This window comes from Lynx canadensis, chromosome A1, assembly GCF_007474595.2.
Source record: "Lynx canadensis isolate LIC74 chromosome A1, mLynCan4.pri.v2, whole genome shotgun sequence".
NCBI classification, from domain to species: domain Eukaryota; kingdom Metazoa; phylum Chordata; class Mammalia; order Carnivora; family Felidae; genus Lynx; species Lynx canadensis.
In genome coordinates this window covers 212,676,752-212,701,809 of record NC_044303.2, presented here as the reverse complement: position 1 = coordinate 212,701,809, position 25,058 = coordinate 212,676,752, and the positions used below count along the sequence as shown (strand labels likewise).

The 25,058-nt window shown below is 44.3% G+C and overlaps 2 protein-coding genes across 2 annotated transcripts in view; one reads left to right on the top strand and one right to left on the bottom strand.

Moving 5' to 3' along the window:
* Nucleotides 1-551: 551 nt before the first annotated feature.
* On the top strand, nt 552-1,955 carry RXFP3 (relaxin family peptide receptor 3). The gene has a single exon (XM_030306905.1). It carries the CDS (start codon nt 579-581, stop codon nt 1,953-1,955), a length of 1,377 nt encoding a protein of 458 aa, XP_030162765.1. The 5' UTR covers nt 552-578.
* A 4,383-nt stretch (nt 1,956-6,338) lies between these two features.
* Nucleotides 6,339-25,058, bottom strand: part of SLC45A2 (solute carrier family 45 member 2) — a 32,235-nt gene continuing 13,515 nt past the window's right edge. The window contains exons 3-7 of the mRNA XM_030306894.1: nt 19,715-20,040; nt 15,027-15,170; nt 14,219-14,342; nt 9,184-9,398; nt 6,339-6,866 (exon numbers count right to left, since the gene is read on the bottom strand). Of these exons, the coding sequence (XP_030162754.1) occupies nt 6,645-6,866; nt 9,184-9,398; nt 14,219-14,342; nt 15,027-15,170; nt 19,715-20,040 (1,031 nt within the window). The 3' untranslated portion in view covers nt 6,339-6,644. The remainder of the gene's footprint in view (nt 6,867-9,183; nt 9,399-14,218; nt 14,343-15,026; nt 15,171-19,714; nt 20,041-25,058) is intronic.

Below are 25,058 nucleotides of genomic sequence, written 5' to 3'. Positions count from 1 at the left end.
CGGAGAGGTGGAGGCGCAAGGCTGGGAGGATGACTTCGAAAGACCTCCGGAGAGTCAGAGCGAGATAGATGGAACTCCCCTCTCTTTTTCCTCTCAAAGGGCAGAAACCTCGTCCGAGCTGCAGCAGCAAAGGAAACCGACAAAGGTATTTGAAAGAGAAGGAGCGGGCCCCCAATAGAGGTCCTGAGGGGCAGGGTGGGTATAGCCTAGTGCCCAACAAACGCAGTGCGGGAACGTCTGGATCGTACAGCAAGGATCGTCCGAGCTCAGCCAGAGAACCCTTGGACGCCCACCGCTCGCCTTCGGAGCTGCGCTGCTCGGTTCTAGAACTCCGCTCCAGAACAGACGCGGAGACCAACTCTCGCGCCCCAACGCCGCCGCGGGCCAGAGAAGCTTTTGGCACCCAGTGCCCAAGAGCCACGTGCAACTGCTTCCTTGAAAGCTCCCACGAACGCCCTGCGCCCTCGCGGGGACAGAACCCCCAGCGCGTTGGACTCGCTTAGGTCTTGAAGTCCTCCTGGAACATGACCTAGAGGCCCCTGTGCTTGCAGGTAGTCGCTGCAGCCACGACAGTCACCATGAAGAAGGCGGCTGGCGGAGACGAGCTCGCAGAACTCTTCAGTATGATCCCGTACCTTCTGCAGGCGGCCAACACCAGCGGCAACGCGTCGCTGCAGCTTCAGGACTTGTGGTGGGATCTGGGGCTAGAGCTGCCTGACGGCGCGGCGCCGGGGCATCCCCCGGGCACCGGCGGGACAGAAAGTGCAGACACCGAGGCCCGGGTGCGGGTCCTCATCAGCGTGGTGTACTGGGTGGTTTGCGCGTTGGGCCTGACCGGCAACCTGCTGGTGCTCTACCTGATGAAGAGTAAGCAGGGATGGCGCAAGTCCTCCATCAACCTCTTCGTCACCAACCTGGCGCTAACAGACTTTCAATTCGTACTCACCCTGCCCTTCTGGGCGGTGGAAAACGCTCTGGACTTCAAATGGCCCTTCGGCAAGGCCATGTGTAAGATCGTATCCATAGTGACGTCCATGAACATGTACGCCAGCGTCTTCTTCCTCACCTCCATGAGCGTGGCGCGCTACCACTCGGTGGCCTCGGCTCTTAAGAGCCACAGGACCCGAAGGCACGGCCGGTGCGACTGCTGCGGCAAAAGCCTGGGGGGCAGCTGCTGCTTCTCAGCCAAAGCACTGTGCGTATTGATCTGGGCCTCCGCCGCGCTGGCCTCGTTGCCCAATGCCATCTTCTCCACCACTATCAAGGTGATGGGCGAGGAGCTGTGCCTGGTGCGCTTCCCAGACAAGTTGCTGGGCGGCGACAGACAGTTCTGGCTGGGCCTCTACCACTTGCAGAAGGTGCTGCTAGGCTTCGTGCTGCCCTTGTGTATCATCAGCCTGTGCTATCTGCTGCTGGTGCGCTTCATCTCCGATCGCCGAGTGGCAGGGACCGAAGGAGGGGCCTCGGCTGCCCGGGGCAGCCTGGCCGCAGCCAGCGCCCGGAGACGGTCCAAAGTCACCAAATCAGTGACCATCGTGGTCCTATCATTCTTCCTGTGTTGGCTGCCCAACCAGGCGCTCACCACCTGGAGCATCCTCATCAAGTTCAACGCGGTGCCCTTCAGCCAAGAGTATTTCCTATGCCAGGTATACGCGTTCCCGGTGAGCGTGTGCCTGGCTCATTCCAACAGCTGTCTCAACCCCATCCTCTACTGCCTCGTGCGCCGCGAGTTCCGCAAAGCGCTCAAGAGTCTGCTGTGGCGCATCGCGTCGCCCTCTCTCACCAGCATGCGCCCTTTCACCGCCACCACCAAGCCAGAGCCCGAAGATCAGGGGCTGCAGACCCTGGCACCTCTCCACCCGACCGCGGAGCCAGACCTGGTCTACTACCCGCCTGGCGTGGTGGTCTACAGTGGGGGGCGCTACGATCTGCTGCCCAGCAGCTCCGCCTACTGACTCAGCCCAGGGTGCGCAGTCACCGCAAAGTGGCCTTCCCCGGGTGGGGAAAGAGGAGAGCGGATTAGGAGATGCTGGGCGCCTGCCGGATCGAGAGGTAGGAGGGACGAGGATAGGGAGGGGCGCAAGGGAGCCGCCACTGCGAAGACGAGGGGGCTGTCTCCGGGGAGGGAAGGCTTCCAGACAGGGTGGAGAGAGGAAGCTGGCAAAGGGGCCCGGGTCAGCATCGCAGAGCCAAGCCACCAGCCCGCGTCCCCCTTCTCTCCCCCCACACCACTTCCTCTCCTTAGGCTGTCAACACTGGGCAGGGTAGGGGCGCCCAGAAGCGGAGAAAGGACTCAGGAATGTAAAGAAATTGGGGCGCGAGGAAGTGGGGCTCAGCCAAGTGGTGCGCAGGCAATTGAGCGCATTTATTCCAGCGACTTTTATGGAGCTCTTGAAAGGGTCCTAGCGGCGCGTCCAACTGGGGGAGCCTCCCACAAAAACCTTTCCTTCGCGCCTTGGCAGGCGAGACCGCCGCAGCGCCGTCTGACTTGCGGCGTGGCTGCGCAGAGAGCCCGGTTTGGGAATAAGAAACTTTTTCGGAGTTGGAAGAAAGTAGCGACGGTCTTGATCCGCATTCAAGAGAAATGCACCGCGAGAGAGGCATCTCCCGTGAGGCCATTGTATCATTTAGCATCGCGGACAGGGGGAGTGGGTACGCGGGATCCGGGCCGCGACTCTGTGCTCAGCTGTCACCTGAGACAAAACACTAGCCCGCAAACGCCGCGAGCGATTCGCTGGGGAGTGGCGTCCCTGAGGGAGGGAGCAGATGCATTGTGATTAGAGGGACTGAACTGAGACCTTTTCAGGCTCTCGCCTCTGAAGGAAAAGGGGAGCTCACGTGCTCCCTTAGTAACCGAGCAGGAAGAGAGGGCGCCAGGTGCTGGAAGCCTGGACTTCCCAGCTCCCCGGGGAGCGGCGTGGGTACTGGAAACGCTGTGTGCTCCTTTCTGCGCGCGGCAGGTGAGCTGTGCCCTGGAGCAACTTGAAAAGGTCTGAGTAGACACGCTACTGGGCGTGGGGACTTTTCTGTAGCCTCTCCTCCTTCACTCTTTGGAACTCCGGGTGCCCGTTTGATAGAGGCTCTACCAGCCTGTAGAAGGGTCGGCTTCTGTAGGCTCAGGACAGAAAACTAAAAGATGCTGTAGAAATGGGGGAGCGGGGGCGGGGGGTAAGGGAGACTTCTGGAAACCAAACTCCTAGAACCAGATTTCAACAGGAGGCGTGGGGTGGGAAAGGGAATGGAAGACTCGAGTAAAATCTATCCCAAAAGGAAGAGAGTACAGAGAGCCTATTCTGAGGGGATCATCACAATTTCTGCTGAGGGGTTCTCTCTTTCTCATAATATTGAGAAGACAAGGTGGGGAGTAAGACTTTCCACAGGATACTGTGGGACTTCAAATGGCTCTTTGGCCAAGTTCCATTCATTCTACAGAATGCTCTGCATGGTGAGCGTGAATTACAAATTCTTCCTTAACCACCAGGCAGTCTATGGGACCATCTCTGAAGAATGACACGTTTCTTAAGACAATTCTGTCCTGGTCATAGCAATTTAGTCCTTTCTTGAGGCTGCCTAGAGAATAGGGATCAAACATCAGCCTACCCATCCAACTGCCAGTTTGGACAGAAGTGCTACTGTTCTCTTTGGGTGATCTAGTTTGGGATTAAAAAAAAAAAAAAGCAAACCTGGCAACTTGGGCATCTATTGTTGTGGTTCTTTCACAATAAATAATCATTATACAAACACGTCTGCTTAAATAGCCTCTCAAACTGTAAATCTTTTAGTACTTTTGTTGGAAATGTCCTGTATTGTCTGAGATTTCAGGCTCAGTGTGAACACCTGCAGCCCTAGCATCCCTCGTCCTGCATTCTGTAACACAACGCAATGTAATTACTAAGCATTCATAGCTTTGCACAAAAATGAAAGCTTCCCGATCTCCTCAATCCTGAGCAATCCTGAGAAGTTAGCTTTTTAGAAAACCGAATAATGCTTTTGTTTTAAAGTAGTCAAATAGGGATGCCTGGTTGGCTCAGTTGGTAGAGCATGTGACTCTTGATCTCTGGGTTGTTAAGTTCAAGCCCCACCTTGGGTGTAGTCTACTTAAATGAATAAATAAATAAATAAATAAATAAATAAATAAAGTTGTCAAATTAGTCTATCTTTACTCTTTAGGAAGAAAAAATATTGATACTGATATCAAATAGCAATTGGGCTAATAAAAACTGAACGACAATCCCCTCCAAGTCCCCAAAAACAAAATAACCAAGGAAGAAACACCCAGAAAGAACAAACAGTAGTAGCATGGCAGTGTATCCATGTATAATGTTGATATTAGCCTCTCATGGAGAGATTCTCTTTGTTACAGGAACTTGCCATTTCAATTTTGAGAATAAGATACTGGGTTGGTTCAGGTTTTTAAGAAAGTATGTTGAAGGGTGTGCTTCTGTCATGATGGGCCTAGAAAAACAGAAGGGGCTAAGGGCAAGGCCTTCATGAAAGAACTTTGTGAAAAGAATCCACTTGTCCCCATTCAAACTTGAGGGCTTCTGAGAACATGGCTAGAGAGAGCCAAGACTATGACTTCTGTTTACCACAAAGACAAAAAAATAAACCAGGAAATGGCCAAATTTATTTTATTTTTTTGAATGCCAGTTGTGTGCCAAGCCCTGTACTGGGTGCTGAGATCACACACATCAACTAGACACATTACCGACTTGTATATTTAGGAGGCACAGCCATGTACACAAGGCAACTAGGTCATGGAACAGTGAGTTGAATGTCATAATAAGGCTAAAAGAAAGTGCTATGGTAATCCAGGGGGCAGAAAGCTTGGTTCTGCTGGAGGATAAGAGACTTCCTTATCAAAATAGTATATGAGATGGACCTAGAAATAAGGGTACAAGTTAAATGGGCAGGGATGGCAATTTAGACAGGTAGTGGGGACACAGGACATTTGCAGCTGAGGGAAAGCAGTGATTAAAGGTTTGAGGTTGGAATGTCAGTTGCATGGTGCGGGAAGCAGCAGACAAAGCAGTTTGGCTTTCCTTTCTCCTACAGGATTTCCTGGGATTTCTGATCTGAATTTAGGTGTCCCTGCATTTGCTTTATTTGTCTGGGAATAGAACATTACTGTCAGAGAGAAACAAGAGAACAAGTATACTGAGAACAAGTACTTGAGTGCCTAAAAGTGGTTAAAGGCTTTTAAAATTGGATTCTATCCACTCATTCAAACCTGAGTGGAGTCAAGAGAGCAGAGTGTTTGAATATCCAAGTGTGTGTGTGAGCGCATGTGTGTGAGGGGATTTAGGGGTGGTGGTGAATGCATGCCCTAGCTCCTTTCTTCATCCCAGCAGCCCATCCAGTCCTTCAGCTGCAAAGAGCTTCCCTTGCCCTGTGCTTGGCCAGAGACGACTACTTTTAACTTCTTGGGGTCCAGGTAAGATGGTCCTTAACTGCAGGTCCTTCCTACCTCACCCATTCATTGATTTCAAAATCTTCAATCACCAGAACAGTCCTTGGAGAAATGATCAGGAAATAAACATTGAAGTCTGCAAATAATTCTACTGTTAAACTTTGCAGACGCCAAGGACAGGTGAATTACAAGGGAGGCGTTTCTTTTATAACACAGGGTTCTGGGTCACATGGGGTCCTCTGAGCATTTGCTCATCATCATCCCACAATATAGGCTAGAGAGCAGGTTTCTCCCTGATCACTCCTCTGAGTCAGTCATGACCTCGCCACTCTATGATGGATAACGTGAGAGGGAGAGGGAGGAAGGAAGATGGAGTGGTTTTGAGTGTTGACTATCTCATGTAATTTACTGAATACCATACTGAAAATGGAAACCAAAAACAAAACCAGTGGAGCTGTATGGAGACAGAATGGTGGTCAGTGGACCAGTTGTTCACCCTCGGGATGGTGAGACTGACTGGGAGATGTGGCTGCCGCTGCCCAGCATCACAAGGGCATGTATCACCCAGAAAAGATCAAAATTCACAATCTGAGGTATGCTTTCTACTGAATGTGCACTGCTTTCCAAATATCATTAAGTAAAAGAAGAAGAAGGAGAAAGAGAAGGAGAAGGAGAAGGAGAAGAGGAAGAAGAATTGTAATTTGAACCATTGTATTGTAAGCCAGGGACTGTCTGTATGAGTAAATGAAGTATGAATTAAATATGAGTAAGCTAATATCATAAATCATCAGCAATATTTTGAGTATTGGTGAAATAATGAAAAGTATGACCCTCCGATTAAATATAGACCTCTGGTTAAGAAAAAAACAACACATGATAGAATAAACACCATTGTCCTGTGTAAAACTAGTCGGCTTCTGGTGTTTTGTCAAGGCCTGGAATGTCCTGAGATGCAGTAGGAAGGCGCATGGAGGCGCCATCTCCCACAATTAACCTTTGCCACCGGTGAATGGAGGCAGAGCCCAGTCTTTCCCGAGATGGATGATGCCTAAAATAAGGAAACTGCTGTGCAGAGGGTTGGCAGAAAGTGAGGTGCAGGCAGATCACTGTAGCTGAAGTCATAACGCAGGGCAGCCAATGGGCAGACCCCAAAGCTGCAGAGCCAGAGGACAGACTGATTTCCTACCATGTCCTTCACTGCGTTGGAGGTTAGGGATGATGTCTCCCTATTGACCTAATCCACATATCTTACGAAGAGAGCCACGAAACAGCAGCCGATCATGGCCACCACAGAGGCTGTGATTACCACAATGACGCTCCCGGCCTTGTTGACCAGGAAGCCCAGGCCACCTCCAACCAGGATCTGAGCCAGCTGCACCATGCAGGTGAGGACTGCGCAGTCCAGGCCCTGCCCTCTCTCACTGCCGTCCAGACTCCCTCCCGGGGCCTGCTGTCTCTGCAAGGGAAACACAGGAACACATTTAATCTACGCGAACGATACTTTAGGGCAGAGGTCAGCACACTATTTCTGTGAAGAGCCAGATGGGAAACACGTTCAGCCTGTGGTTCCCATGGTCTCGGTCGCAAGCACACAGCTCTACCATTGTGGTGTGAAAGCAGCTACAGTAAACACACGAGTTGGCGTTCCAATATAACTTCATGGACACTGGTATTTGAATTTCATGTAATTTCCACTTGTCACAAACATTATCCTTCTACTGATTTTCTTTTTAAAATTTCATTTAAAAATATTAAGAGAATTCTTAGCTCATGGGCTGTACAAAAACAAGTGGCAGGCCACATGTGGTCAATGAGGCATAGTTTGCCAACTCCTGATTTAAGGTCACCGAGAAGCTCCAAATTCGTGCCTGAGGCTACCTGCCACCTACCTTCAATTCCCCTGTTAGTGCCCATGAAGGTTAAATGATTCATATATGCAAAATTATCTCTTCCTAAGAAGTCAATAAATAAAATGGAATGGAAACTCAATACATACTCCCTTCCTTCCCTCCTTAGTGTTAAAATTTCAAATATGTGTAGAAGGATGTTGAATCCCAGATCTCCATAGGAGAAACAACACAAAAAAAAAAAAAGTCAGCCTTTCAATATGGTTGATATGCGGCCTGAATCAGTTGATAATGTCGCCACTTATTGGGTGTATTCTTTATGCTAGGCCTGTGCAAGATTCTTCAGCAAATGTCGCTTCACGTCTTCCTTCCCTCCTCCCTGGATGCACGTATTACCATTATCCCCATATAACAACAATAATACTAACTACCTTTTTTGGAGTCTTTGCCAGGTGCTAGGTGGGCATCACGCTAGACAGGCCACCTGCACTATCTTGTGGAGTTTCATTTTCCAACAACTCTATAAGGTGGGCATATTATTCCCATTTGCTTGATGAGGAAGCTCAGGCTCTGAGAGTTTGAATGACAATTCCTATACTAGTAAGGTTAAAAAACAAAAGCATTGTGCAAAAAAAATGCACATTATGCTTTGCATAAGAGAGGGAAAATAAGAAAACAGATTCATACTTGTCTGATTTTCATTTTAAAATACTGGAAAGATAAACAAAAACCTAGTAAGAGTGCTTACTTGTAGGCCCCCTGGGGGGAGATGGGGAAATGAGTAGGTGGGAGCCACCTGTCAGTGTGTACGTGTATATTGTGTATATTGCTGTGATTGTTGAACCATGTGAACATATTGCCTTCTCTAAAAATGAACTCGTTCTAAGTGATATTTAGTAAACAAATGGATGACTTCCCCAGTGTTGCACAACTGCAAAGTAGGGGCAGCAGGATTCGAACCCAGGTTTCTCTGAATGCAAAGCTTGTGTGTTTTTGCCCTAGCTTTCTCCTAGGAGGTTCTGTTCTTCGTGATAACTGTCTCTTTAGCAGCAAAACCTGTGTGTGCATCGAGACGTTAGTGACAATGTTTGCCAGGGGATGAGAGCAGCCACGGACTCTAATTTGGAAGGTTTTAACTCCTAGCGCAACTCTGCCCTGCGGCATTGGTCAGAACAAATGATAGAGAAGACTAGGGTTGCCCCGGGCACATGAAAGGGTCCAGTGTTTTTGCAGCTTCCTGCTGGGATGGATTAAGCTTTATTTCTTTAGCTTTTATATCACTACTCCAGGTAAGGAAATGTAAGTCTATTCTCATGGAGAAAAAGTGACATGTTTTGAAAAGAAGAGGTGGTAATCTTAAAGCAGAAAGACCCCACCTACTGTTTTTTTAGGGCAGCCTGGTGCCTTCCCCTCCAGCCTGAGCTCCAAAGGCAGAGAAAGGCAGCCAGGGAGTGACCACCTGCAACCCCAGCTTTCCTCCCTGTGCCCAGGGTCTGACTTACTAAAACCTGGACTCCAAGGGAATGTGGGCTAGGAATTTCCTACCTTTAATCAATAACTCCACCACTGCAGCCATTGGGAGTGGGGGACCCAGAAATGCTGCAGGAGCACTGGACATTGGGGCCGTTGTCAGAATCCCCAGGGTCCCCTTTCTTTGTGTGATTGTAGGCTGGTTTCTCAGCATTCCTGAGCCCCCTTTTCTTAAACAAATGAGAGTAGCAGTACCTGCTCCCCTGTTCTCCAGGTACACAGGGCTTCAGAGTGAGGAGGAGGGTGTGGGCTAGGAAGGTGGTCATGCTTCGACTGGACCGTCATTACATTTGGCTGGGCATTTGAGAGCTCCTGTTTTAAGACCCTTGTTTCCAGCCCTGCCCTACACTTTCCTACCAAATACCCCCAGCCTTCAGGTGAGGTTCAATGACGCACCTTCTCTTCTTGCTCCTCGCGGTGGTACTTGGCAATGAGGTTAAAGGGCACAGTGTACAGAGTGCTGGACATCACACCAAACGAGGTACACAGAGCCAGGGTGGAGTAGACATTCGGGAAAAGTCCAATAAATCCTGTCCCCAGGCCAAATAGCAAATACCCCATGAAGTAAAGACCCTTTAATCCAATGTAGGATACCAAAGATTTCTGAAAGTCTGTGGGGAAAAGAAAGAGAAATTGCAGCTGACGGTGTCAGTGATAATTTCAGACAATCCTTTCTTTTGAAGATTCACTTTTTTTAGGAGCCTTCCTCTGATACCGAGTCGGGAACAAAAGAATCTCCTTATCTGTGCTTAAAAACAGCTGGCTTTTGGAATCAGCCTTAAATCCTGTGCATACAGAAGAGCTGGAAATTGCCTTGCTAGGTTGATCTTGTTTTCCACAGGGAGGGACCAGGTGCTGTTCAGCAGGCAGCTGAATACCAGCGGGATGCAAAGAAGTGGAAAAGCCCATTTTGGCTATGGGACTGTGGGGGCGCAAGACGTGGAAGAAAAGTGGGGTCCTTCTGGTTTACAGCAGTCTAACCTAACAGGATACAAACAACAATCCAGGTGTATCTTGGCCCCACGGCCCCAAGTCAGACTGGAGGAAACTGAAACAACCAAATTTAAAGAATGATCCAGGTCATCTGGTCCCTTCACTTCCCACCTGGGAAGGAAGTGAAGGATGCCCTTTATCTAAAGATAGGTTCCCTGACTTGTCAACACTTCCCAGGCTGGTGAGGGGCTCTCACCACACCCAGAACCTACCTCCCCATTGCTGGCTCCCTCACACTCGGTCCATTTCCGTAACTTCTCAAAACCTCAGCTTCCTCATCTAAAAAACCCCCAAGATTAATAAAGCCCTTCTTTGAGGTTGTCATCAGGATCAAATGAGATCCAATGCTTATGACATCACTTAGCCCAATGCCAAGCACAGAGAAGACATCCGGTTAATGGTGACTATTGTTATTGCAACAAATACACGCTTGTCTGAAGATGGTTGTCTCTTAACGTGGTTCCCCTCCCAGTCAGAAAACTTGGCTTGCTCATAAAAGCGTTGTAGTAGATTAGTAGAGTTCATTTTTAAAAATTGAAAATTCTGTTTTAAAATGTTTTACTGAGGCGCCTGGGTGGCTCAGTCGGTTAAGTGCCCAAGTCTTGATTGTGGCTCAGGTCATGATCTCACGGTTGTGAGATCGAGCCCTGATGTGGGCTCCATAGGATTCCATCCCTCTTGCTCTGCCTGTCCTTCTCTCTCCCTCTACCTCTCTCTCTCCCTCTCTCTCTCTCTCTCTCAAAAAATAAATTTTTTAGGGGCGCCTGGGTGGCTCAGTCGGTTAAGTGGCCGACTTCGGCTCAGGTCATGATCTCACAGTCCGTGAGTTTGAGCCCCGCATCGGGCTCTGTGCTGACAGCTCAGAGCCTGAAGCCTGTTTCAGATTCTGTGTCTCCCTCTCTCTGACCCTCCCCCATTCATGCTCTGTCTCTCTCTGTCTCAAAAATAAATAAACGTTAAAAAAATTTAAAAAAGTAAATTTTTTAGGGGCGCCTGGGTGGCGCAGTCGGTTAAGCGTCCGACTTCAGCCAGGTCACGATCTCGCGGTCCGTGAGTTCGAGCCCCGCGTCAGGCTCTGGGCTGATGGCTCAGAGCCTGGAGCCTGTTTCCGATTCTGTGTCTCCCTCTCTCTCTGCCCCTCCCCCGTTCATGCTCTGTCTCTCTCTGTCCCAAAAATAAATAAAAAACGTTGAAAAAAAAATTTTAAAAAAAAAAAAGTAAATTTTTTAAAGGTTTTACTATGTTTTCCAACATGGTAGGAAAATTCCCTTAGAAACCTTGATCTTTCTTTTTTAAATAGCTGTTCCCAATCCACATGTTCCCTATCTTTCCCCTGCCCATTCTACTGGAACCCATGAATCCAGGGGATGAATGATAGAGACCTCAAATGTGTCTATTCAAGAACAAAATTTTCCATATCTGTTGGAAATAATGGTTGGATTTAATTCACCTAGACAAGAAATCTAATCTGTATTACATTTAAATCAATTATGGAAACTAAACACTGTCTCAGGTCATCTGATGGAAGTCAGAGCTCTGAAAATGACAAGTGGGAAACGTTGTTTCCTCTATTAAATCCGTACCATCCCTAGAAGGGCTGCTGTCAAGGTTGAGAGTGAAAGCTATAGAGAGCTAGGAGAGTTCCTGTTTGCTTAATGATTACGTTTATACAAAAAAATGTAACCTAGGTGTCTCAGTACCTAAAAGACACCATCAGTATTCACTGGGGAAATGCTCTCAGCCAAGTATATAGGCCAGCCAAGAAAAAGGCAAAGAAGCACAAAGAGATATTTGGAAACATAAGTAACTTCAGTACAAAGACGTCAGGCAAAAAATCCTCTATTCATGAAGAGAATCAATAAGTGTAAGGGCCTGATACCCAGTCGTGGTTACGTCTTCATACTATGTCTTTCATCAGTACTGGAGGGAATGACTGATTTAAGCACCCACTATGAATAGTAGCGTATGATATGAAAAATTGGCTATATTTCAGTATTCGATATTGCTATTTTCATGGATCTAAGTGTGCTTGCTATGTAAAAGGAACCTGAAAATACCATACCTCACCCTCCACCTCAGCAGCCAGAATGCCCTGCCAAACTCCATCTGGATAGAAATTCTGGGTCTGCATCTGATGTTATATGATGAGTCCAAAATACAGGATGTACTCTGGAATTAAAGGAAATGATTGATTCTGCCCGGGGTGTTTTGGAGTGCAGAGGGAAAGAACTTGGAAGATTTAACAAGGTCATATTGGAGCTGAGTCTAAAAGCTTGAGTAGCAGTTGTCTAGATGTGGAATTAGAAAAAGCATCTGGTAGAAGGAAAAACCAAAAGCAGTTTGAAAAACACAGAGCTGAGAAAGTCTGTGTAGTGAGTCTTCAGGGGGAGTGAATCTGTGTGGGAGTGACAGAGGTCAAGGTGTAAACCAGACCAAGCTGAAAATCATGGAATGCCAGGCTGAGGACTTTGACTTTATCTTACGGGCATGGAGAGACCCTGAAGATCCTTAGGGCTGGTTGGTATTTTATAAATAAAATTTTAGTTCTAATTCAAGTGAAAGGGATCCCATAGATCTACACATTAACATAACTTTGGAAAACTATTCAAATAATCGTTTATTGGATACAGAGCTTTTAACTCAAAAGGGCCTAAAAAATAACATGCATTTTAATTTTCAAATGCCTAAGAGTAGCTCCTAATGGAATGGTCCTTAGTAGGGATTCTTTGAGAAAAAAAATATTTTTAAATGTCACAAAACTAAAATGCTAATTACTTGTGGAAAAATGGGCTCCTCTTACAAGAATGAGGTGGTATAAATAGTCCCCCCACCTCTTGATAGCACAAAGGGATTGAGATGAATAACTTATTAGTCCCTTTTAGTCTAATGCTCTCTGATTCTATTTTAAGTACTTGAAATCTTCCTCCTGGAATTTTCTTAGTTCATTCACCCTAAAGGGAAAAAAAGGAGTTTTGCTAAAGAAATATAACCTTTAAGCCACCATTATTTGGTTATCATAAATTTTAAAATAATAAATTTTATGGTTTTGTGGTTATGGGACTCATGAATTCCTTATATGTTTGTATTAGGTCCCCTTTTCCCACTCGTGCTATATTTTGAAGATATTTTTTTGATCTTGAAGCAGGTTTCCTAACGTACTATGGCTGGTTGGAGGCCAGATCAGGTGTCATTATACACGTTCACTCTCTTCCCCCTCAGGAAGCACACTTCAGTGGCAGAATGAGTGCCCCCTGGGAATGGTGACAGGGATTGTCCATCACTTCCCCCTCTCCCACCTGGGCCATAACCCTGCTATCCCCTGGGTCTGCCCAAAGCCTAGAGCTCCGAGTTGCAGGCCAGCTATTCTCCCCAAAATCCAGGAGGAGCTTCCATTATTATTAGAAGCCCAATTTCTACTCCAAATGGGGGACCTGCATACCTTTTATCAGCCAGATTATTTCACTTAATTCAATGTATACAGAGCTTGGAGATTTCCATACACATTGGCAGGCACCATGAGATTAAGGTTATAATACATTAGTTTGGGGTTGTTTAAAACCAATCACAGGGGCGCCTGGGTGGCGCAGTCGGCTAAGCGTCCGACTTCAGCCAGGTCACGATCTCGCGGTCCGGGAGTTCGAGCCCCGCGTCGGGCTCTGGGCTGATGGCTCAGAGCCTGGAGCCTGTTTCCGATTCTGTGTCTCCCTCTCTCTCTGCCCCTCCCCCGTTCATGTTCTGTCTCTCTCTGTCCCAAAAATAAATAAACGTTGAAAAAAAAAAAATTAAAAAAAAAAAAAAAAAAAAAAACCAATCACAGAAATCTCTTTGTTTGCAGTGTCCTTACAGCTGAAACTTAGCTAACGGGGGTTAATGGACTCCAGTCCCTGTGGAAAGCTGGTACCTTAGGAAAAAAGTTGTCATCTTCAATCCTTGAAAAGTGCTCCTGTGACATTTCACCCTGCCTACCTGAGCTAACATTTTGCATGTTAATTCTGTCACCCAGCATTTTAAGCATCCTTCCTATGCTCAATCATTTATAGTTCTAATAAACATATCTGTGAAACTCCACCAGTGATCTTACTCCAGTAGAACACTAATTAATACTGTTAATCAATACTCTCTGCTGGGACTCTAGCCCTTGTCCATCCAATACTTCTCCATCTTGTTTACAAGATTTCCTTTTATTTTCCAGGGAACTTTGATCAGGTTCCCATAGATTCCAAGGAAAAAAATGATCAATGAGAAAAACAACATAGAATTCAGTATGGAAAAGGATACTTCATGTGGTCCTTTCTAAGGGACTAGTCTTTCCTGATCTCCATATATTTATCATGAATCTTGTATTTTAAAGAGCAAAAAATAAATACAGAAATATAAAGTCCAAGATTCTTCTAGACCAGAGCCCTTTAGAAGATACCCTCAGGAAGAAGAGACTTACAAGAATAAAGTGAGGAGAACATGGAATTGATGCACAAGCCCCAACATCCAACCTCGACCCCTCTTTCGTAGATGAGAAACTCTGTGGAGTTGTGTGCAGCATAGGGATCTCCATGGTACACAATCTGAAAGAGATATTTGGGGCTGTTGAAATGCAAACGCAGTGTGGTAGGGACCCTTTCCATGTGCTCTGCTTCTCCATCTCTAGGGAGTGGCAGTCCCTGCCCAAAGGGCCCTTCCCAGGACACAGAGTTCATTCTCCCATGACTACATGACCCCTTTCATCCTTTTATACTTCTACTCAAGGACCATCAGGAAGTCCTAATGCCATCAAGTCTAGACAACATCTCCCTAGATCATTAACACCCTTCCTTCCACGTAACATCCTGCCCCCAGCTGACTTAGACAACCCTGTCCCCCTTCTGGTACAGCCAACAGGCTTCTGACTCATCTCTACACATGCCATTCCTATAACTGCTTGAATTATTTTCTCTCTTCTCTCTTTCTCCAGTTCCTATTCACCTTTCAAGGCCTGGATCATACTGTGTCTCCTTTATTATGCCTGCCATGACCACTGCAGCTCACATTGATTCCTTCTTCTTTGTTGTATTTGATCAAGTACTGGTCCCATAGAGATGTCTAGGGTGTAATAACTTGTCTCTGGGACCTGTCTACAAGGCAGCTCTTTGAAAGTACTCCTTCTCACACTCTTACTGTGCCCATCTTAGGGGTTAGCCCAGAAGGCACTCAACAGGTGCAGAATGAAGGATTAATGTGCAAGTCAGTGAGTGTGTTCACACATTTATTACCTGGCCCATGAAATCTGTGAAGAAGAGCATGTTAGACAGGAAGGCAGTCCATCCAAAGAGGTGGCTGATGCAAAGACAGCGGTAGTGGGGAGGCATATTCACCAGCTCCCTCAGCAGTGATTTCATGGTCATTGCCTTCCTAGTCTGGAAGAAAACATGAAACAGGTGTGACCTTCAGTGCAGACATGCAGCCAGCTGTGTGAGCCAGAGCACACAGCCATGTTACATATCTGTCAGTTGACAACCTCAGGGTCACACTTTCTGGGCATGGCACCAAGGTATCCATGGAGAGGTCTTATAGGAGGGGTTCTGTTAATTGTGTGTGGATATTTAGCAGTTTCAGGTCCAGAAGAGGCTTTGGAGACATAAGGGTAATGGAACTGGAAATGGGGCTTGCTTTGGGTCAACATGCAAGAGATATCTAGCATCCTATCTTTGAATGACAGAACCACTGCACAAGGACAGAGCTCACAGACCTAAGCTAGCCCCGAGATTATTATAATTCTTAGATTTCTTGACTCTGAAAGTGTGATAGACCAAATTCTAAGATGGCCCCATGATCTCTGTTTCCTGGTGTTACATGGCAGAGGGATTTTGCAGAGATAATTAAGGTTACTAATTTGTTGACTTTGAGTTAATCAAAAGCAAGATTATCTGGGTGACCCTAACCAAATCACATGAGCCCTTTAAAAAGCAGAGAGTTTTCTCCAGGTGGGAGCAGAAGAAGAAGCCAGAGTTTCAAACACAAGCAGTGTTGGCTTTGAAGGTGGAAGGGGCCACACGGAAGGGACCTGAGAGTGAACTGTAGGAGATGACAGTGACTCCTGGCCATTAGTCAGCAAGAAAACAAGCACCTCAGTCGTACAACAAGGAGTTCTACCTGAATGAGGCTCAGAAACTGATTCTTCCCCAGTTGAGCCTCAAGATGAGACTGCACCTCCATCAACACCTTGATTTCAGCCTTGTGAGACCCTAAGCAGAGAACCCAGTGGAGCCCACCCAGACTCCTGACCTACAGGACTGTGAGATAATAAATATGGCTTCAAGCTGCTCAAGCTGTGGTAATTTTCTAGGTAGCAATACAAAACTAATACAGAGCCAAACAGTTCCCTGTTTTTGACCAAGTATCTCTTCTCAGTTTATTTCCCTGGATCTTGCGATGAGTCAGACATATAAATGAGCCCTATGTGGAGTCAGAAGTTAAAACAATATAGAACACACACACACACACACACACACACACACTGAATACACATGCCCATATTCTTTAATTTAGACTTAAATTATGTTAAAACCAGAAGCTACACTTTCTTTTTGTATCAGAAGCCTTGAGAAAATGAGAATTTTGAACTATTGACACAACAGTTTTGAATACAAAGAGTCAAACAGCCTTTAGCATTTAGTTATATAAGAGAAGAAAGAAAGCTTGAGAATATTGAGCAGTCAGCTGCCCTGAAGACACTGAGACTATAAACATCAATCATTGTGGGTGATGGGTCTTTCTTGTCATATCTTTATTTAATCTGAATCTTGACATAACGAAATTGAGTCCTGGCTAGTTTATTTATAAGATGGTCTCTGGGGAATTTCTATTTTCACTATAACAAAATATTGTTTTTATAACTCTACACTTTATATGATAATGCTTTTTACTTCTTTGTTGTGGAAAATTATATTTACTCATTGTAGGTTTGTTGTATAAGTTGATTTTTTAAGTTGTCAATTTTGTAGTATTTAACCAACTGACCATGACTGAACTGATTTTCTTATACAGTCATCCCCACCCTTATCCATAGGCAATACATTCCAGGACTCCCAGTGCATGCCTGAAATTGCACATGGTACCGAAACCTGTAGACTATGTTTTTTCTTACACATACGTACCTGTAATCATGTTTAATTTATAAATTAGGCACAGTAAGAAATTAACAACAATAGCTAATAATAAAATAGAACAATTATAATAATATATGCTAATAAAAGTTATGTGAATGTGGTCTCATTCTCCCAAAATATGGTATTGTGTTATACTCACTCTTCTTCTGGTGATGATGTGAAATGATAAAATGCCTATGTGATGAGATGAAGTGAGGCGTGGTGACATAGCATTAGGGCTACTACTGACCTTCTGACGATAAGTCAGAAGGATCATCTGCTTCCAGATGGCGGCTGACCACAGGTAACCGAAACGTGGAAAGTGAAACCGCAGGTAATTGGGGACAACTGCACTTAATCAGTATTTAAAAAGTATAGGCATTCCTTTGGAATTAGAAAAAATAACTGTTTTTGCATGTAAAATATGGTAACTGTTAAAATAAATGTTTGCTGTAAAAGAAACTCAGTGCAGGATTGTTACTTTTCAGTAACCACAGGAAGATAAAGGGGTGCCTGGCTGGCTTAGTTGGTAGAGCATGTGACTCTTGATCTCAGGGTTGTAGGTTCAAGCCTCCTATTGGGTATAGAGGTTACTGAAGAAATTAAAATATAAATAAATAAGATAAAATAAAAAGCCAGGGTTTCATGCCTCAGACTAAGTGATTTATTTTTACTTTCCCTGTTTTCTTTCCAAAAACGCAGAATTTTAAAAAGTGAATGTGGCCAGCAAGTATTCATCCTCACTCCAAATATTAATTTAGGCTTCTGCCTTATACATAATTTTCATTCTACTTTCATTGTTAATCTAACATTTTCTTCCATCCAAAAATAAATATGAGCTTTCAAATTGTGCCTACTATTTCTGTAAAAGCTGGGAATGTGAATATTCAAAGCCCTTTGGGTATTTTAACTCAGAATGAAAATTCAGCTGGCATCTTATTCCCTGACTCATCAGCTCCCTTGGTGAAGCCCTTTCAATGGTTTTGAGCCCTGAGGAGTTACTCTACTGCATGTATTGTGCTCCTTTGTCAGCCGGAGATTGGGTGGTGGTGAATTTATACATGAGAAAGGCAATATTGGGAAGAGAGCTTCCTAGTCTCAAAAGGAGACTATTGAAATGCTGAAGTAAGCAATGATGGCATGGAGGAATTGCAGATAGATTTTATGGGATCTAGTTTGAATCCTGAAATAATTTAGGCTTCTTGCCATTAAAAAAATAATAATCCCAGTTATCAAACTGCACAGCCACCCTCATTTTGTAAAGTATATTCTACCTTGGAAAATAAGTATTGGTAATAAGTATTGGAAAATAAGTATTGGCTTATGCCCCCTGGTAGGGCTGTCTAAGTTCTTGAGCATAGGAATGGGACATTAGTCAATTTTATGATCCCTAAATACCTGGTAGAGAGCTTTGTACATACTCCGTACCCAAAGTAGTTTGTTGAGTGAATACTGACTGTGATATGCTCATAGACTTATATAAAGCTTAAAAAGCATCGTTCCCTGCTTCATCTTAGTTGAACATCCCAATAACCCTAGAATATAGAGAAGACAACCCAACAAGAGAAGTCAAGCTCATAGAGATGAGATTCACTGAGCTTGTTTGAAAGTTGTTAGAGCACAGATGAAGTCTGTTCCCTATTTGTGTCTGGACTGCTCAGCATTCTGCCAGGCTCATAATAGGCACCTCTACCAAACACCTCACTATGTGGTAGGAACCGCTCTAAGTAACATTGCATGGATTCTCTCATGTTATCTGCACAAAACACTTAAAGGTAGACAGAATCACTTTCTCATTTTACAGAAATGTAAATGCCCAAGGTCATGCATTCCAGAGCTGGTAGAGGCAGGATCTGAACATTTGCGCTTTTAATCTTTAGGCTCTTTATAGCAAATGCCTGATGGTTGTTGAATGACTAAAACAGGTCAGCCAGCTAGAGGAATCAAAATTTAAACCCAGGTCTTTCACAACCTCTTTGCCAGTGAGAAAATCCTCTGTACTTCCATCCCTGAGGTATTGCCATCAAAGTCAGCTTGAAGGAGCATGCAGCTGTGTGTCAGTGTTGTCCAACAGAACTTTCTACAATGATGGAAATGTTCCATACCTGCACTGCTTTGTACTGTAGCTCCTAGCCCCAAGGGGCTATTAAGCCTTGGAAATGTGGCTAAGGCAACCAAGGAACTGACATTTTAATTTTTTTCATTTTAATGAATTTAAACTTAAATAGCCTTATGGGACGAATAGCCAATATATTGGTCAACATAGCCCTAGCCTCTTCTCTCTGACCATTTCCTCCTAACCTAATTTCTCTGTAATTTAGTAGAACTTTCCTTAAATTCTAAGCTAATTAATTCACTGACTAGTTCACTGAAAATGGCCTAAAAATTTTTTTTCAAATCAGTTCATTAGACATGAATTAAACATGCCCAGCCCAGTTACCAACCCAGGGATGCTATCATTTGGAAGAACAAATTTATAATCCCAATCTAAGAAGTAAAGATATTTCTTAAGGCCTGAAGATGGTTTCCAGGCTTCTCTTACGGTCTAACATTTTGGAACTGGCTTCATCTTTCCTAGTTTGATGCTCTGAAAAGAGTAAGAGGAAGACCAGAGGAAAACGCACACAATTTTTTTTGAGGTGCAAATTTTAATTCAAAGGGATAAGAGCTATAGGAGACTGGAGAATTCAATTAGACTTCACATCAAATTTTCATATCAAAAAAGCAAACAAAACCAAGAATAATAAACAAAATAAAAAGGGTAAGAACAAGGATATTTTTCCTGAGTGAAGAAAAAAGAATTTGCATCTTACCTGTTTAGCAGGATTTGGGGGTTTTTCCCCATGCATTGCCAGCTCCGGGTTTACATAACCATTTTTAGCTTTCTCAATAGACCCATACTGGTACATTTTGTCTGGTGACAATGGAAAGTCCTGGGGGGCTTGCTGTGGGGAAATGTCCTTTATAACATCTTTAAGTGGGGCTTCAGGGATACTACAGAGATGAATAGTAAAACACAAAGTGAGCACCAAGGCGGAGAAGAAGAACATGACCTGGAATTCTGTGCCCAGCACTCTTCCTAGCTCCAGATGGGCCCAGTCGATGGCACCCAAAAGGTAACCCAGCGTACCTCCAAAACCTGGAAAGCAAGAAAGCTGCATTAGCATATTTAGCAAACTGCCTTCTCTTCCCATGGTGCCCAGGCCCTCCCCTTCAGTGGGAAAGCTTCCTGAAGCCAGCAGAGCCTGGTTATGATGGAGAGTTACAGCAGCAAGTCAAGACATCTGCAACCAGGAAACGTGTGTTCAAAGCTTGGTTCTGGCATGTACTTGCTGTGATTTTGGACTTTCTCACTCATAATATGGGGTTGATAATAAAAGAGTAAAATGGACCGGTGCCAGAAACGAATATTGACACCAACAGAAGTCCCGTGGCCTTGCAAACTGTAGTCTCTAAACTGCTTTGGAACTAAAATTCCTGCCCTTAAATAGCCCCAGAGAAAACCAACCTCTGGTTGCAATAAAATCATTTGTAATGTCGTTTATCTATTAATAAGCTTCCTAGCACAACGCAAGTTTGCAAAGATGAAACAGTTTTGCACTCTGTCTTCATTCCTTTATTAGAAGCTAAAAGAACTTGTTCCTAGTTGATAGCCACAGAACAAATAACACAAGTTGAAACATGAATTTTTAAAAATCGTATCGTCATGTTACAGGACCTGGACCTTTCAGGTCCCTGTCTTTCTGTTGCTTGTTTTACCTGCTTTTGCTGATGACAGTGTGACTTGAGGAACACTGAGAAAGGACTCCCCCAAATCTATCCTGCCTTAATGGTATAATAATTGAAATCCCATTAGCAGTGATTCATTCTCTTTGGATTTTAAAATACAAGTGCCCCTCACCTAAGCAGGACACTGTATTTGTTCATCGTGGAGGCATCAGTGATCCTGAGAATTCAGGGATGAGAGAGGGGCACCCCCCAGAGGTGGGAGGTACCCAGGGATGTGAGGAGATGAATGCCCAACACACCTCCTACCTGAGCCACGAACTTGTGTAGGCTGATCAACCTGTCAGACACCTCAGACACCTTTAAATGTCAACCTCCCATCATGTCTCACCAAACACAAATATCTACCTGGACAGAAAAGTTTTGTTTTTGGTTTTGTTTTTCTTGTGTGAGTGAAGTCTCCATTTTATTTCCCAGATAAAGACAATATCTTTATAAACCAGGGAATCAAGGAAGAAAACGGAACTTAAGGAATTCTCTTTCTCTAACCCTGAACACCTAATATAAATCCTGACTCCAGGAACACAAATCTGAATGTCAAATGCCATGACTCCTAATTTATCCCAAATGGTGGGAGAATGGTTGATTCTGGTCAGTCTACATTATGGTTACTTGCAATTTACTATAGAGGATATTTACAGATGACCAACTGTTCAACCAATGATTCCCAAAAATAAAGCATCATTGTCATGCCCTGAGTGTCAAAGCATTATAAGACAGAATTATGGGAAACTGTGATAAATGGATGTGAAAAAGTTAAACTTATGTCTCCTGCCAACAGGAATATATGGTCTAGTTATGGGTGATGGGAAAATACATAAATAAATGACACATATAGTGACCTGTCCTAGATAGTAGGTCCCAGGCTTTGAGAAGAAGGAGAGGCCCTTGAGCCAGCCATACTTATGATTCAGAGGGCAGTTCTGGGACAAATGGTGCCTCTGGATCACTATCAGACAATGACTCTCCTTATCCAATCATGGAGATGCCATTGGTTTCAGAGGTCATGTGCTGAGCCAAGCAATCAACCAATAAAGATGTACTAAATTCCCAGCACTATTTGCGGGCCTATCCAAATCAGGATTTCCCAATTCTGGCACTGCTGACATTTTGGGCTGAAGGATTCTTCGTTGTGAAGGACTGTTCTATGCGTTATAAGATGTTTAGCAGCATCTCTGGCCTCTACCTACTAGATGCCAGCAATGACTTCTCCACGAGCGATGACAACCGAACATGTCTCTAGACAGTGCCTAATGTCCCATAGGGGGCAAAATGTCCTCCAGTTGAAAAGCCCTGACCTTAATTAATTCTATGAAAAACTTACACATTCCTTTTTTGAAACTACTTATAATTTATAGCCAGGTCAACGGTTGTCATTTGTCATTTAATTATTCTGTCATTTATGCCTCTTTCCTTCACACTTACTATTCCACTGAACAAAGAAAATTCGGAGCAAAAGACCCCTGCCTATTTAAAAGAATTTATATGTGGGGCACTTGGGTGGCTCAGTGGGTTAAGCATCTGACTCTGGGTTTCAGCTCAGGTCATGATCTCACAGTTTTTGACTTTGAGCCCCACATTGGGCTCTGGCTGCATGGAGCCTGCTTGGGATTCTCTCTCTCTCTGCCCCTCCCCACTCACATGTGTGTGCTTTTTGTCTCAAAATAAATGAACTAAAAAAAATAAAAGAATTTACGTGTGAAATAAACCTTCCACGTGCAATAGAATGGTGGTTTTATTTTATGAATATAAATGTATGGGTATAAATCTAATAATGGATTGATATTAGATATTAACTAGAATTATCAAGTCCTGCAATTGGAGGCTTTCCTAATCTCTTTTTATGTCTGCTGGCTTAGTGTACTTCAATAGATATTAGTGAGCACTGAATATATGTGAAAAGCTCTCCTAGTTTCTGGGGATATGGATGTAAATAAGACACTGCTCCCCATCCCCTTTTCCCCAGAAGGAAGTTCCAAGTGGGAGAAGCAGGTAAGTAAACAACCACTTTAATTTTTTTTTTAATGTTTATTCATTTTTGAGAAAGAGAGTGTGAGCAGGACAAGGACAGAAAGAGAGGGAGACAGAGAATCCCAAGCAGACTCGGTGCTCTCAGCACAAAGTCTGATGTGGAGTTCCAACCCACAAATTGTGAGATCATGACCTGAGCTGAAGTTGGACACTCAACCGACTGAGCCACACAGATGCCCCAGTAAACAGCTACTTAAAAAAAAAAAAAAAAAAAAAAAACAACCTGTAGTTGAGGAGGTCACTTGTTGGGATGAGCACTGGGTGTTGTATGTAAGCCATGAATTACAGGAATCTACCCCTAAAACCAAGAGCACCCTGTATATACTGTATTTTAGCTAACTTGACAATAAATTTAAAAAATAAACTACAGTATTAAAAAACAGTAATAAATGATGCTAAAACTGTGACCTGGGTATTCAAATATGATAGAGGAGTCTCGAAGAGTTTATTTGTTAATAACCAGGGCTTAGCTACTGGTACCAAGATGATGTTGATTTTTTTTATTTAAAAATTTTTTTTTAATGTTTATTTATTTTTGAGTGAGAGAGAGACAGAGTGTAAGCAGGGGAGGGGCAGAGAAAGAGAGGGAGACACAGAACTCAAAGTGGGCTCCAGGCTCTAAGCTTCCAGCACAGAGCCTGACGTGGGGCTTGAACTCATGAACTGTGAGGTCATGACCTGAGCCAAAAAAGATGCCTAACCAACTGAGCCACTCAGACACCCCAAATATCTTTATTGATTATTTTTGATTATTAATAATTTTTATAGGATTCCTCTTAATTAGCAATGAAGTTCATAAGAGTTCAATATATTAATGGATTCAAAGATTTTAGAGGTGGGAGGATGTTTGGAATTCATCTGGTTGAATTCGATCTGAAAGCCACAGGCTACAGTGGTTAAGTGACCAGAGACAGCATGGAGAGAAGGGGTTTGGAATTTTCCCTGATTTCAGTTTGCATCTGTGTGCTTTCTAGTCATGTGATCTTGGGCACTTCTCTGAGAAGTGGGGGTCGTGAGGCCTCCATGTATGAGTTTTGTGAAGGCTAACACGACAACACTATGTAAATGATTAGCACATACAGTGGCAGAACAAGGGCCCAAAAATGAGTGCCCTGTAGACTTGCTACAGAAACCCTAATTCCCAACCCTTCCCCATAAGTGGGAGAAGACAGTTACTGCCTTCGGGTGACAAGCTGCGTAGGGCTGGCTGCAAGGACTTGGTCATCGAGGCCCAGTGATTAGAATCCAGGGATCATTCTGGGGGCTGACTTGGGCCTAGCGCTGACCCAGTGTGGCAGACAGCGGCAGGTATTGTGGAAAAAAGATGTATCCCAAACCTGGAAAAAGTAACAGTGGCAAGTGCCTGATTTACAAAGTATCAGTCTAGAGCCATGCTTCTTAAACTTTAAGGTGTGCCTGGATCACACGGATGTCTTATTAAATTGTAGATTGTCTTGGTCTGTTTGGGCTGCTATCACAAAAATACCAGAAGCTGTGTGGTTTACGAGCAGCAGAGATTTCCTTCTCACACTTTTGTTGTTTGGGAAGTTTACAACTGTGGCGTCCGCAGACTGGGTGTCTGGTGATGCAATGCTTCTTGTTGATGGCTGTCTTCTTACTGCGATCCCACTTGGCATAGGTGGTAAGGTAACTTTATCGGGGCTCTTTTTTAAGAGCTCTAATTCCATGAATGAGGCCTCATGACCTAATCACTCCACCTCCTGATAACATCACATCGGGTATTAGGTTTTTAGCGTATACATGGAGTCATTCAATCTATAGCACAGATTCTGATTTTAAAGCTTCAAGGGTATGGCCTGAGATCCCGGATTCTTTTGAGCAGTTTCCAACCAACCTGGTCCACCCTTATCTGACATTCTTGGGAAATTGTAACAACAGTTCTTTGTTGTTACAGGATATTTGACCAACAGTCTAAAACTGACAAGGCACAATGATGTGTAGTTCTATAAAGTTGAGGTTAATTTGCAGACATTATTAGGGTTCTATGATTTGTATTACGTTTTTATAGCCTAATAGACAAGTTACAAACATACTTGTAACAAAAATATTACAGAGGACTTATAGTTTTACTGACTTGTAGAAGGCTAATCAGATTTATATCTAACCTACCACTTTTTCTTTTGCTAATCACACACACACATGTGCACACACACACACACACACACATACACACTGTGCAAGAACTTGGGGGAACTGTTCTTTATGTCTTTCCTGTCAGTTCCCTCACGAATTGGTCAAGCAAAATTTTGACACCTGCTTCAAGGACCTTGGAGAATTTCCAATCCTCTTAGGGAGGGGAGGAAAACAAAACAGGCAAAA

What these genes read in the sequence shown, in the direction of transcription:
- RXFP3 (XM_030306905.1), top strand. Translation starts at nt 579, where the DNA reads ATGAAGAAGGCGGCTGGCGGAGACGAGCTCGCAGAACTCTTCAGTATG.